A 15,425-nucleotide genomic window follows, 5' to 3' on the forward strand; every position below is an offset into this window, starting at 1 on the left:
CAACTCATTACAATCATATGGCAGCTTGATTTGATTTGCATTAATTTGGAGTGGGGGGTGGGGGGAGGCAGGTGGTACTTAATGTATTCACCATTCAATTTCTTGTGTTTCTCCACCTTTTGACTATTCTGTCTCAGTGCCCATTAACTATGTGCAGTGTTGATTGCATGAGAATGTAAATTTCCCAACTCACTCATAATGAAAGGGTAGGGGCAGGTGGCAATGCTCAAAAGTGCCTACATCTGAGGGCCCCATGGAAGTTTTGTTGTGGAGCCCCATGATCTCTATGCTTGATTTGTGTCAGGAACTGAGCGCTCAGTTGGGCTTTGAACAGTTCCCAAATAGGTGAAGTAAGAGCAAACATTCAAGGTTTACAATCTGTCTGCACAAATCAACATTTCCCAATAATACATTTCTGACTGCCAGACTCACTTTGCTTGCTCCTAACATACAGTGGTTCTGCAGTCATACTTATGCAGCAATCAGGCCATCTGGGGTTTGTGGTGTTCTTCCCTTGGCAAATGAAGAGATGGTTGCTTAAACCTAACTAAAGTGAAATAGCTGACAATAACTGTCAATTTACCAATTATGTCAAAATGTGCAAAAAATGTATTCTGATCAGTTATTGTGGGCCCAACTGCTCTTTTCAGTCCAACTATAGAACACCTCTGCAGTTATCAGTACAGAAAACTGAAACGCATTGCTATGCTTGACACATCTTTGCTAATCCTTTGGGGCAGCACGGTGGTGTAGTGGCTAGCACTCTTGCCTTGCAGCGCTGGGTCCCCGGTTCGAACCCAAGCCAAGTCAACATCTGCAAGGAGTTTGTATGTTCTCCCCCCGTGTCTGTGTGGGTTTCCTCCAGGCACTCCGGTTTCCTCCCACATCCCAAAAATAACATACAGATAAGTTGATTGGCTTCCCCCTAAATTGGCCCTAGACTACGATACATAAACATATGACTATAGTAGGGATTAGATTGTGAGCTTCTCTGAGGGACAGTTAGTGACAAGACAATATACTCTGTACAGCGCTGCGGAAGATGTTGGCGCTATATAAATACTAAATAATAATCCTATGACTGAACTTCTCTGAAATGCTAGATCAGTAAAACAAACATTATGCAACACAGTAGTTGGTCGTCTACATATCTGGACATGTGTCACACTGCATCAAAACAACACGAAAAGTCACACTGCTTTTGTTTCACCATGTACAAAATACCTCATTCAGTGTTAAGATACAGTATTGTATAGAATCCTGAAGTGCAATAGCCTAACCATCCATATTATAACGTGTTACATTTCTGATTTTATGAATGAATAGGTTGTTCTCCCCCTCCTCCCCAATAACTACCATTCCTGTCCACAGTGGAAAACATATAGGCCTCAATTCACTAAGCTTTATTGAACACTTTATCAAACGTTTGATAATTTACCTCATGAGTAAAATCTAATTTTGAATTCACTAAGGTGTTATAGATTTATCGAATTTTTTATCAATTAAATGTTCAATAAATCTTTAACACCTTAGTGAATTCAAAATTAGATTTTACTAGTGAGGTAAAATATCAAATGTTAGATAAAGCTTAGTGAATTGAGGCCATAGTCTTAAAACCTGTTTTTTCTACTTTAACGTGAAATTCCACTTTTGTTTACAAAATGGTAACCTTCTTATTTCATATCTACAAGTCTGATCTTGCAGACGACTAAGTGTGAAGGAAAATATACAACTCTTGATGCTTTGTGCAGCCAATTATTCACACAGGAATAGGGGCATACTGAGAACGTGATATTTTTAAGGGTACATGAAATGGATATGGATTTAATGGTTGGGGGAAAAAACTGTTAGATATTCTAGACAAATTTAAACATAAGCAACTGGCTACAAAATGAAACTGGAAGAATGTGTCAATAGCACAACAGCTATGGTTGTCATAGTAATTTTTTAACAAAAATGGAATTTCAGCTTAAAGAAAACCATCAGCAATCAAAAATTATTTAATTTTATCCCCAGTTGAGAAATGCAAATTTGCACCACCCTAAGCATCCAGCAAACTGTGCATGATCAGAGCCAATATTAAAAGGATATTTGTTGTAGATCATGCCAATTGCTCACAGTATTTAGTCCCTGAATGATACTATTTCCAGTATTTAGGGCCTGTTCAGACTATGCGCGTTCCTAGCCGTTTTTCAGGGAACACGTACGGGTACCAAAAACGCATAGAAACGGCTCCTAATGCTTTTGAATGGGCTAGTTCACATGTATGCGTATGAGACGCATACGTTTCTCATCCGCATTGCTGCACGCAGTTCTGTGCGTCACGCATAGAAACGGACGCAATGAAAGTCTATGGACGCGTATCAAAAACGCGTACTATTGCGTTTTTAGCGTACGTTTTCCTCTGCGGTTCCCATAATTCTTTTTTTCCCCCTGGGTCACGTGTTTGTGCAAAACGCAATAGAAAACGCATTCGAACGCAAGAAAAACGCATGCGTTTTTCAACTTGCGTTTCTTTGAATTTATACGCGTTCTACAAACGCTGACAGTCTGAACAGGCCCTTAAGCAGGTAGCGATCAGGCATTTGATAGGTTTCCTAATTATTGTAAATTATTGATGATGGCTACACTCCAATCAAAGACAAGGTAACTAAAGAACATGTACCGAATTGGTCATTTCCACTTCCTAATTCCAGTTAAACATTTTAGTTTTCCATTTTCATTTCTAGCCCGAAAGCAAAAGGAATTAAGGGCTAGATCGTGAGATACAGAAGTAATTCTGCTGTTTTGGGACAACACGATAAAACCAGAACCTAGAAAACTAATATGGTTTATTATGGAATAAATTAATGTCTGGATTTCATTTACTTCAATTATTTTACTGGGATGCCTTTGTACATATATTGAGCCCTGACCTTATTTTATTCCTAAATTCTTGTGGGCTGCTGGAGGTTGAGTGCAAATTTACATCTGATATGCAACTCTTATATCAGCCTGTGGTTACAAGGTGCATTACACCTCTGCAAAGGGTTACATGAAGCATGGGCATGAGAGGAGTGTGTAAATGACAAAATAAAAACTCAAAAAATAAAATAAAATAAAAAGACATTTCTGGGCTTATTTAAAAACAAAACAAAAAACAAAGAGCAAGGACCACAGTATAGTAACACAGCAGGCAATAGGAAAGATCAAACTGGCAACTCTGGCTTTTTACAGTTTTGTGTCAAATTCCTCAATTTTCAGTTTTACAGGGAAATAGCCAGTTTCCAAATATATGTGTGGTCACTGCGCAAGTATCAAAGTGCTTTTAGAAAGTATCGTTTCTGTCCTAAGATGCAGAAGTACCAATACTTTAATAGTAATAAAGCAAAGATAATCAGGTTAAGTGAGCCCATCAAAATTATGCTACATCACATAAGGCATCTGAAAACCTTTTTAGAATATTTAAGAGAAAAACAAAAAGACAACTATTTTTCACATTTTTCTAAGCCCTTTTGCACTCTTAAATAAGCCCAGCTAAGTTTTTAAATCAATGAGTAATGAAGCAGACAGCTTAGAGTTACATTAGCTACAATTTTGAAACAAGACATGCTTCAAACACAAAAGCTGTACCTAATCATTTTCTGAACACCAGAAAAGAAAATATAAATGGAACGTGATAACAAAGCATCCTTTAACATATGCCAATATATTTTCATCTGCTTAAAGTATAACTTCAGCCAAAACTCTCTGCACAATTTAGGATAAAATAAGATAACATCCTTTTTCAGGTTTTTGCAGCTGTCTGTGTCTCCAATGAATAGGTTCTACCTCTATTCCCACCCATGCGATACCTAGTTGTAAGGTAAATGGACAGTCACTGCACAATCACTGGTTCAAAGTAATTTCTTCATAAGGATATACAGTAAATGTTTACATTAAAGAAGAAATGAACCAAAAATGTTCCTAACATACTAATTAGTTTCCTTGGAAAGGCAAAAGTGCAATCTAAGAATTCACTAAATAATTACCAGCTGTTGGTTAAATGGGCAAGCTGCTACAAGATTTTAGTTGGAAATCCCAACCAATGCCTTTTGGTTGGATCTACCTATTGCATTCAAAACATTCCTTGCCTACCAATACTCAATAGAAGGAAAAGGAAGTTTAGCTCACTGACGTGCCCTAGGCACAGGAAGTGGGTAGAAATGTCCAAGACACAAGCATAAGATTGTTGAAGATCCAATCCATTTTTACTGTAACCAGATCTACAGAAAGTTTTGAATGGAGTTTGACTTTAAGATGCTAAAAAGGCAGTTCCTTTCACAATGTTTAATCATTTAATCACGCCCAGAATAAATGCAAGGGGGAGAAGGGTAACATATCTGCAATACATATAGAATTATACGACTTCATTTTAGCTGCTGTAAGGTATAGGCACTTGATCAAAGTGGCCATGTGACCTCAATTCACATCTCCAGAAAAAAAAGCTTATAAATGCATGATATCATGAGGTTAGGTTCTATACAAACGAGATCATTATGAAAAAAAGTTATTAAAATACAGAAAATAATCATTGTAACACATTGCAATAAACAAGATTTTTTTGTGTTTAGAATTTTTTTGGTAGCAAAAAAAAAAAAAAAAAAAAAAAAAAAGGTAGACATAAAAATTACAAATGGTTCCTTCAGGAGAATGATTTTTCTAAATGCTTAAATGTGTTGTAAATATGTGCCTTCGTGAACATCCATCCATATGCTGGTTATACATTATAAATACTAACAGTTTGCACTTAACCTGAAACCGGTAAAAACCCTAAGCTACGTTGTCCACTACTCTGTATTGTTCATTTTAATAAAGTACTAAAATTCAGCATATGAAACCTAACAATAAATTTACTACACTAATTATTTAACAGTAATAAACTGACATGAAATATTTTTTCTTCAGTTCACAGTACACACAAAAAAGCTCAATATTATCGCATATTTAAAAAAAAAAATCTACAAAGCAGCTTAAAGCAGTTTATAATAACCTCTAAACAGAATCCCTGGTTAACAAAGTGCTTTAACAAGAATTAAACTTCTTCAAAATAACCTAGTAAAAAATAGTGCTAGACTGATTCCAAGCTCACAAGTTGTATGTAGAACATTGCTGTCACATGAAGCACCAATATATATATATATCTATTTACAAACTGAATCAAGAGATTGAATGTTTACCCTATATTACTCTGGTATGTTCTTCAACACAAGTTAGAAAAACAAAAGAAGTCTTCACTAGATTGGATTTTCAAGAATCAATCCACCGTGATACTTTAGTGATAGGTGGATGCTTATAAACTGAATCACCGTGTTCTTAAAATGCTTGTTAATTAATCTCTCAAATAGAGTCTGGCTATGATTCAACCCATGAAGTCAAACTCTTCTTGATGTAAACCTCCTTCATTCTGTAAAGTACCAAGGACAACAAAATGTGTCTAATGACCAAGGCAGGTTGGTAAACCAATGCTAAGAGTTTTTGAGAGAGGTAAGGAAGCATCAGGCAATTCATCCTAATAGCATCTACCCAGCAAATTATCAGCCTTAGATGGACTGATCCTTAAGATACATTTTTTTAATTTGCACTATTTCCACAGTATCACAAGTGTTCTGAAACCGTTTGTGTTTAAAGCAGTGTGCCACTTGGGGCAGTCAAGCTCACCATTGGCTACTACCACATTCATGCAAAAGTGAGCCAAGTTGTCGAGGATTGCCTAGATATAATTATCGGCACATTCCTCAGTTACATTGACCTTTGCAGCCCCTTTTCCAGGTTTCTAAAAGGCTGTTGGTCCAAAACAACTAGTAACTAGATCCCCCTTAACTATAGTCTCTAAGGGTAAAACACTTTGACAGATATTTCTGGTCAGCTGCCTGTGAAGATGTTCTGAAAACAAAAGTCCCGTTTCTGATTCTTTTGGGACCCCACAGAATATTGATGTATAGAAGAAAATTCTCTCTCAATAAAACTTGCTGGTCAGACTTCTTGGCTTATTCTAGGCATACCAAGGACTGCTGGGGATCCATTAAGTGCTCAGCTAGCAATCCTGTCCATGGGCCAACTGAATAAAGCTGGCCACTGGGGCCAACTGATTAAGGTTGATTAAGGTTGAAGAATGTCAAAATGCAAGTTAAAAAGCAACAAGGAGACTTAAGTTTGACTTGGTAAATCCAGAAACGACTAAAGCAATAGTTTTATCTAATCACACATGGTGCTCTTTGAGGGTAGGGATCAGTCTATCACCGGTAATAGATACACATTTGGCTATCTTTTCTAATTGATATATCGAATGCTAAAAATATAGGATGCAGTTTGTTGGATTATGTGACAATGATGATTTTGCAGTGGGTTGGTAAAGCAAGGGGTAGAAAGGCTCGTCACCATTTGACCCTTTTCGTCTTACAGTAAGGACATTCTGGTTTGCTAGATGCACACTGTTCACACAGTACATAATGCTGACAGGACTGCGAGATTAAACTTCTGTCGTTTTCATGGCAGACCATGCATTTCTGGGAATGTAGCTGGAATATCAACTGTGGACACACAAAAAAAAAACATACAAAAGTAGTGAGTACAAAAGGAATTGTCATTTAAAGTTTAACTACAGTCATATAAGCTAAAAAACCGGAATGCTTATTTCCAGAGGACCCTTCAGTACCAAGCTACATATGGTACTAGATATTTATTTTCAGAAAATATTGCTTATAATACTCTTGGTCTGAAATGTAAAGAGTATACAGGCGTCCCCTTGTGTTGCTGACCTCCCCCTGTGGTGATCCACCAGGATGGATCACTCCAGCCTAAAACCTTTGCTATCTTTAAAAAATTAAAGGGAGCTACTACAGCAAAGTACCAGTGGATTCCACTGCACCACTGACGTGACACATGCACCGCGTGCTATGGCAGCAGCCAGTGGAACGTGAATGGGCAGCTGGACAGGACACTAACAGTGGCGGGAGAGGTTTCAATGCATGGGCACTGGGTGGGGGAGCACATGGGTAGGGAGGGTCACCTTAAAATTGGGGGACAGCAGCGGAGGCGGCTTCATGATTTCGATTCCCGGGAGATTTCATGCTGAAATCGATTAGGAATCGGCCTGCGGTGTATGGGCAGCCATCATATCTCTCACTCTGGTCAGATTATTTGTCCTTCTGCCCATACATCGCAAGACATATTTGCACCTGAATATTATGTCTGTTCATAACTGCTGAACAGACAACTGTTGAAGAATCAAAGTCCAAAATGATCAAGAACAAAGGCTTTAATCATCTACACGACTTGGAGAAGCTGTCTTACCCCATCAATTGTTTCCAGGTCGGAGCACAGCTGGCTTTTCAGAGAATGTAGCTTTGGTAAAGGGAGCTTTTCTACATCACCGTATTTCCTCATTACAGAAAACTGTGGAGATACACGGATGACATCAAACTCTTCCTGTAGTTTTTTCAGTTTGCCTTCCACCTCCTCCTTCTGTAGTAATGCTAGTTGTCTGTCAGCATCGGCTGCCTTTGCATGTTCCTTTGCTTCTTGAGCTTCTTTCTGCCAGGCATCACATGCCTAAAATACAAGAAAGTAGCGCTACAGTTCCTGTACAAACAGCATTTTCAGTCAAGGTAACCAATTCAGTTGACTTTAGACGATCGAATAAAAAAGTTTTACACATACCTTGGACTTCCTCCGGCCCCCTTCGTGCTGATTAGGTTCTCGCCATCTTTCTCCACTGCCTGCAGCCTCAGCTATCCGGCCCCGTAACTGCGGGAGTCAGGGGCCTTACTGTGCATGCTCCGCCTTGCCGCACGCACTCCATCGCGCTGCCGTCGCTGGGAGAGTTCTGCACCTACGCAGTAATACTGCACAGGCACAGAACGCTCTCCCAGCTACAGGAGCAAGACAGGGAGCATGCCTGGCCACAAGTCACCTGTGCCGACTGGCCAAATTATAGAGGCTGCAGGCCAAGGGAGTGATCAAGCCAACAAGGGAGCGATCAAGCCAAAGGGGGCTGGAGGAAGCCACAGGTATGTATAAACCTTTTTTTTTTTTCCTTCATCTCAGGTACACTTTAAGCGGAAGATGAGGAGCAAATGATTCCCTGATGATCTTTCTCACAGCTGCATAAACTCTCCATGGAGGTGAATGGGAGCGGCCGTACTCCTGGCAAACTGGTGAGGAGACAACCAGCGGATTTTCTGTATACCAGATCCTTGCAGCTGAGGCCTGAATTACAGACATGTACTTTATTGGAAATGCATTGTTTCTTTTCAAGCTTGGTAATGTAGTGTAGTATAGATTCAGCATTTGGTGCTTAGTCCTGTCAAATTATGAATGACTGGTGTAAAAAATAAAAGAAGAAATAAAAAAAAAAATACAATAAAAGGGCAGGGGCGTAAATATGGCCAGCTCAAACTCTCTTCCACTGTCTGCTGCTATTCTGCTTTCTCACATGCAAAAATCACAGATTTTATATAGAAAAACACTGATCTGAGCACAAATACCTTCTCCTGTGACGGCACATAGAATACATGAAACATGTAGCGGCTTTTGTATGGTAGAGCTACCTTTTCTTTCAAGTTCTTTTATTTTAGTATAGGTTTTGCCTGAGCTTAAGAGCACAAAGAAGAGCATAGCTGCAGGCGTGGCATGGTGTGAGAGGTGGAACTTAAGCTACCAGGCCTTTTGTACCTACATGGCTCAAAACGAAATTCTGGCTCTGCTGAGAGGAGATTGAGGCAGGCCATTCAGCATTCATTGAGTTCTGTTCTGTAAAGACATACTTTGCTCCAGCATCCCTTTACAAATAATCCTTAACCACTTCAGCCTTCAGTCGTTTTCACTTTATGCATCCGAGCAATGTTCACCTCCCATTCATTAGCCTATAACTTTATCACTACTTATCACAATGAACTGATCTAGATCTTGTTTTTTCCCGCCACCAATTTGGCTTTCTTTGGAGGGTACATTTTGCTAAGTGCCACTTTCCTGTAAATGCATTTTAACAGGAAGAATAAGAAAAAAAACAGAAAAAATTCATTATTTCTCAGTTTTCAGCCATTATAGTTTTAAAATAATACATGCCTCCATAATTAAAACTCACGTATTGTATTTGCCCATATGTCCCGGTTATTACACCGTTAAAATTATGTCCCTATCACAATGTATGGCGACAATATTTTATTTGGAAATAAAGGTGCATTTTTCCGCTTTGCATCTATCACTATTTACAAGTTTAGAATAAAAAAAAAAAAATAGAAATATTTCATCCTTACATTGATATTTAAAAAGTTTAGACCCTTAGGTAAATATTTACATGTTTTTTTTTTTTTTTTTAATTTGTAATGTTTTTTGTTTTTCTTTATATTAAACATTTTATATGGGTATTTTTTGGGAAGGTGGGATGTAAACAATACTTTTATAATGTAAATGTGTGTTAAGTTTTATTTTTTTACTTTTAGCTGTCGCTTTTTCTGCGGGGGAGAGGAATCCGTGATCGGGCACCATACCTCGATTCACTGATTCATGGGCTAACGATCCCATGGCCTCCTGGGCGTAGCTAGTACGTCCAGGAGGCCAAAGTAGTTAAAGAGACTCAGAGACGAAAGACAACAAATTTATACATACCTTGGGCTTCCTCCAGCCCCATCTGCACGGATCGTTCCCAGGCCGCCGTCCTCAGCCATCTCTATCGCTAGTACTGGGTCCCGTCACTTCGGCCAGTCAGAGCCAGTCTAAGCAAGCGCAGTGCGCTCCCTCCATACAGTGCAGGAGCATGCGTAAGGCAGGCGCCGGAGAGCCAGAGGTAGGCGTTCTGCATGCATACAACTGGCCGCGTCTAGCGAAAAGTAACAGCACCCGGTGGAGAAGACTGAGGACGGCGCATGGGAGCGATCCGTGCGGATGGGGCTGGAGGAAGCCCCAGAGACGTATACATTTTGTATTATTCGGCTCTGAGTCCCTTTAAAGCAGGGGTCTCAAACTCGCAGCCCGTGGGCCATTTGCGGCCCTCGATACAATATTTTGTGGCCCTCGCCGACAAAAGCTTCCTTATAGTTCGCTTCAGTGCTCCTAAGTAATCCGCCGCATCCCTGCCGCTAAACGAGGGCCGCAGAGCCCCCAAATCGCCCAGGGGGCAATCCGCCGGCATTTCCTGGAAGGGACAGAGCTTTCAGCTGCAGCTCTGTCCCTCCTGACACCAATCGCCGCACGGATCGCCGCCTCTCCCTGCCCCTCTCTGTGAAGGAAGAGTGAAAGGGGCGGGCAGAGGCGGCGATGCGCTGCAATTGTGAAATTCCTTATGCGGCCCAGCCTCAACCTGACTTTGCCTCCTGCGGCCCCCAGTTAAATTGAGTTTGAGACCACTGATTTAAAGCAACAATGACATACTTAATCTGTGCCATTTTTAGGCAACAGCAACCCAGGCAGACACATTGGGTGTCACCTGCTGGTAAGGGCCACCACAGAGCTATTCTTAGCACAATGTGCTTTACAGAATTCATATAAAACAACTGCTATCTCCATTAAGAAAAAGATAATTTGGTGATTTTTTTCACCAAAAAGGGCACTGTTAATTAGCAATACAAAGGAGGTATGAAAAACATTAATATGATATAGCATGTGCTTCTAACATACAAATTATGTTTTGATTTAGATTTGGTGTGTTTTGATTGTTGCAGTTCTTCTGGGTTTCCAGGACAATATTTCAACCTGCCAAGACTCATGTTATACATAAACTGAGTAATGTTTTTCTTTAAAGTAAATATGGACTGGTGATATTTTCATAGGCATATTTTGAGAACCATGTCAAATATACAATTTGATATTGGTGCCTGCAAATCTAATTCACAAGATAGGGGGAGGAAAAAAAAAAAAAAAGTCTTGCCTTGGGCACCAAAATGCCCAGAAACAGCCTTACTCTGAATGCTGTAAACCTACGGATACTGTAAGCAACGCTTTTCATACAGCAACCCATCTGTGTTCTGACCTCAAGCTCTGTGCAGAATTCTGCGGAGAAAGCAAGCTAATTACAACAGCAGGGAGTGCAGATTCAGGGAAATAAATGAATGCTGTTGCTATGGATCCAAGAGGAAAAAGTGACTTTTTGGTTTTGGCAGGCACAGATCATAGCAAGTAGGGTAAACAAAGGACAAGCAAAAGTCAGGTCAATTTAAAGGAAATTTTAACTAATATGATATCCCTTAAACTTGCTTGCTATTTCATAATAAATGTATTTCTTAAATGAGAGATTATCCCTCCAAAACATGACTATTATGGTTGTATAGATAAGTTGGATACACATATACCATATCCTCCAGCCATTTGTTTAAAACTAGGGTTGTGTGACTGCTGGACGAGGCATGTAGACCAATCTCTTTGCTTCAGTAATAGTTCCAAAAGACAAGCCTCCTTCCCATATAAAGTCTGCAGGGGTTGGTGGGCTGCTACACTACAGGTCAATGATAAAGGGAACCAGCTGGCAAAGCCAGGAGATGACAGCAGCACAAGCAGTCACATGTTCACAGCTTTCTACAAAAAGGTACTCTGAAGCACTTCTGTTTTAATGTACAGAGTGGTCCATAGTGGTGTGGGGGACAAATACTTCAGTAGAGCCCTGAGATCAGCTTTAGCCTGAGTTCAATTAAGGAAAAGAGGCGCCCAGGTTTGATAAAACTAAGTTAAAACCAACAATAAGATCGAGAAAGGAATGAGGTGGCTTACCTCAATGATGACAGTTTTGTGACAGATAAAAAGAATTGTATTTGAACGGGCAACACGTTTTGCAGGTCAAAGCCGGCTTCCTCAGGCCATATATCCGATAGCATGGAGCGCCTATGTTAGCTCAGACTTCTACTGGTGTGAATATGACTTTATACAAAGACTAAATGAAACTCACATGTACAAACAAGTCATTTATTTACAACATAAGCTACATTTCCTCAGCTTATGATTCATAATCTCATCCGCTTCTCTCGGTTAAAGGGAACCTGAGCTGAAACTCAGGTTCAAAAAGAGATATTTACCTAAGCAGAGGGAAGCCTCAGAATTCTATTGAGGCTCCCCCTCCAGGCTCCTATGTACCCCCTTATTTGTTGCAGCCTTCCTCCACATCAGGGCTGTGCTCCTGATATGTCGCAGCCCTGATATCGCCAATCTTCTGGGGAGCCACGCTTAATGAGGGGAAACATCAGAGCACTGAGGGACGCCTCAATAGGCCTCAATAGGACACTGAGGCTTCCCTCTCTTTAGGTAAGTATCTCATTTTGTACCAGAGCTTCGGGTCGGGTACACTTTAAGACAATAGTTTATAATATTGTATCTAAAGTAAAATTCAATGGCACACGTTGAAAGCAGAGACTGCAATGCCAACAGGTTGTATAGCTAAAACATGTGACTTACCTGTTTTACCTGCTGCCAGGAGTCTTCCCACCTTTTTATTTTTCGCTTGGCGTCATCCAGTTCTCTCCTAATGCGGGACAGTTCATTGCTACTTGAGCTTGTACTGGTGGAACTGGCAGGACCACTACTGAACACTGGGGATGGACTGGGAGAGAAACTCCCACTAACAAAGTCCCATATACTGCCTGTCACCCCATTCAAACCTGCCAGAAGGGAAAAACAAAAAAAATCAAACTCAAAATAAACACCAGACACATTCCTTTGTATGTGCAAGACTGATCAATTGGTACAGTAAAGGCAAAACACACAAAAAGTTTTAGCTGCACTGCTATATGGATCCTTTACAGCAATAGTTGAGGAGATCCGCCCCTTTAAAAATCTATTCGTGCACTACTTGCTAAGCAAGGAGCCAGCAGCTTATATACTATATTGTTTAGCTTGATTCAAAAAACAAAGACTGCTGTCTCAATGTACGTATGAAAGTTTTAATTTCAGCCTTGGCTACATGTATCTCACAACCATGATTAAAATAACCACAAATAAAAACATCTTTACCTGGCCAGGATATGCGCGCTATTTCTATGAGGGACCAAATCAGGTGTAATGCAAGGTGTAATCGCCCAGCCGCAGCCTATGCAAAAAACACCAAGCTACCTGTATTCAATATGGTCCTCGGCCACCACCTGAACACCACACACACTGTGCAATCTTCCGAGCGATCCCTTGTGGACCATAGGGAATGGGTACTAGGTCCACAAGGGATCGCTCGGAAGATTGCACAGTGTGTGTGGTGTTCAGGTGGTGGCCGAGGACCATATTGAATACAGGTAGCTTGGTGTTTTTTTCATAGGCTGCGGCTGGGCGATTACACCTCGCATTACACCTGATTTGGTCCCTCATAGAAATAGCGCGCATATCCTGGCCAGGTAAAGATGTTTTTATTTGTGGTTATTTTAATCATGGTTGTGAGATACATGTAGCCAAGGCTGAAATTAAAACTTTAATACGTGCATTGAGACAGCAGTCTTTGTTTTTTGAATCAAGCTAAAGTATATGGATCCTGTGACTGCTAAATGTCTTTCAAATAAAACTTACAGGATTGCGTTTTTTAATCCTAGTTATCTAATGGGTAACTGAATATGAACTAATACGCAGAGCTGGTGTTCAGATCAGCTGTGTACTTGTTCCAGGCCATTGACAATCTAGGTAGATAATTCAGGATGTAGAGGACAGCCTTGGGCCTCTCACCTTCAAAGTACCCCTGACCTGGTAACCCCCCACCCCCCCTCCCTTCCCCAAATACTTTTGAGATTATTTTATTACTGGTGCTGTGACTAGCACACAGCTTTAGGTTAGTATAGGATTCGGTGCACACAGCGCGCAGGGGAGCTGTGCTGTGTGTGGGCTTGTGGTAATTGAGATTGGAAGGATATTTTACCTCAATTATCACAGCCCAGCTCCTCTGCACTCTGTGTGCAGTGAAATATAAAGCAGAACTAAAGCGGTGGGTGGAGGGCGCAGAATTATGGACGGGCAGAGAGAAGGAAAAAATGCAACTTCCTCCCCGCACATATTCGACATGGACCGGGGTCAAGGGTACTTTAAATACACATTTACTATTGGCAGCTCCCCTACCTGTATCCTCCCCTACCTGTATCCTCAGACTAACTTCAAAATAGGCCTGTGCGGGTGCCTAACTTATTTTACTTAAAATGCAGTTTTGAATATTTACATTTACGTGATGGTTAAGTCACTAGAAACAAGTTGCTACACATGCAAAGACATTCACTTTCTAATTATTTTCCTCTTTTCTTTAAAGAGACTCTGAAGTCTCCTTAAAATCACGTTTTTATTTTCAAAACCTCTTAAGTATGTTTGCCCTAATTAAAACGCTGCATCCCCGCAGCTGAAATCTAACTAAATCCCCCCAAACTCCTCGGGGCACATTGCGGGGAGCGCTTTCGCGAGAGGCAGAGCTTTCAGCTGCAGCTCTGCCTCTCCACGTGTCTATCAGCGCGGATCTCCGCCTCCGTCCGCCCCTCTCAGTCTTCTTTCATTGAGAGGGGCGGGGAGATACGCGCTGATAGACGCGTGGAGAGGCAGAGCTGCAGCTGAAAGCTCTGCCTCTCACAGAAGCGCACAGGGCAGCAAAATAAAAAAAAAATTAAGGAGCTTTATTTATACAAAATGTCCAGTATCTGAAACGGAATACACTTTGGAGTCCAGTATCTAAAAAAAATGCCAAACTTTACCGACAAGTAAACCCACGTATCAACTTCATTTTTCCAATCACAAGGTAAATAAACATTTCGCAAGATTTCAGATCTTACCTAAGGAATTGTGTGAAGAAGAAGAAGTGCCTAAGGCATTGTGCTCAGATTTCAGAGTTTGTGCCTGCTGGCGGGGTGCCATACTGGAGGCCAGATAAGACTGTGACAGTGACTGTGAGAGAGAACTCAAAGGAGAAGTTGAGAGAGAAGACGATGAATGAAGCGAAGAAGAGCGAGCCAGAGAACCTGGAATATTCACTGGAGCTGAACTTCCTAGTAACCGCTGACCTGCAGGAAGAGGAAAAGAACAGATCAACATTCAACATAGTACTGCCACCATTTCTGTATGGACCAATGCATTCCTTTACATGCCTCAACCTCCTTGAGTATTCCTGACCCAGGCTCAGAGTGAGAAAAATAAAATTAAAAATGCTGTGAACGTTAATCCCAAGGCTGGGAGAGGGCAGCTGCCAGGCAGCTTACTGCAGAGCTCACAGCTCTGCAGTAGAGCGGCACTTCCTACTCACATCCCCAGGATCAAGACAGAGTTCTCTGTTCCCAGTTGATCCCTTGGGTGAGATTGTCGTCTGTCAAGTGACCACAGACTGAGATCTCACCATAGGGATAGAGCGCACCCTGGAGGACATGAGGAAGAAATGCAGCACTGGTCCTGGGGAGGAGAGTTTTGCACAGCGGCTGTCTGAACTGGGGGTTTCTCTGGCTTGTGATTGGATCTGAAATTTTAAATCTAAA

At 41.0% G+C, this 15,425-nt stretch overlaps 1 protein-coding gene across 1 annotated transcript in view; it reads right to left on the bottom strand.

Moving 5' to 3' along the window:
* Positions 1-5,201: 5,201 nt before the first annotated feature.
* Positions 5,202-15,425, bottom strand: part of UNKL (unk like zinc finger) — a 154,870-nt gene continuing 144,646 nt past the window's right edge. The window contains exons 10-13 of the mRNA XM_068247311.1: positions 14,733-14,960; positions 12,403-12,605; positions 7,315-7,572; positions 5,202-6,551 (exon numbers count right to left, since the gene is read on the bottom strand). Coding sequence (XP_068103412.1) covers positions 6,396-6,551; positions 7,315-7,572; positions 12,403-12,605; positions 14,733-14,960 — 845 coding nt within the window. The 3' untranslated portion in view covers positions 5,202-6,395. The remainder of the gene's footprint in view (positions 6,552-7,314; positions 7,573-12,402; positions 12,606-14,732; positions 14,961-15,425) is intronic.

This window comes from Hyperolius riggenbachi, chromosome 7 (genome assembly GCF_040937935.1).
Source record: "Hyperolius riggenbachi isolate aHypRig1 chromosome 7, aHypRig1.pri, whole genome shotgun sequence".
Classification (NCBI taxonomy): Eukaryota; Metazoa; Chordata; class Amphibia; order Anura; family Hyperoliidae; genus Hyperolius; species Hyperolius riggenbachi.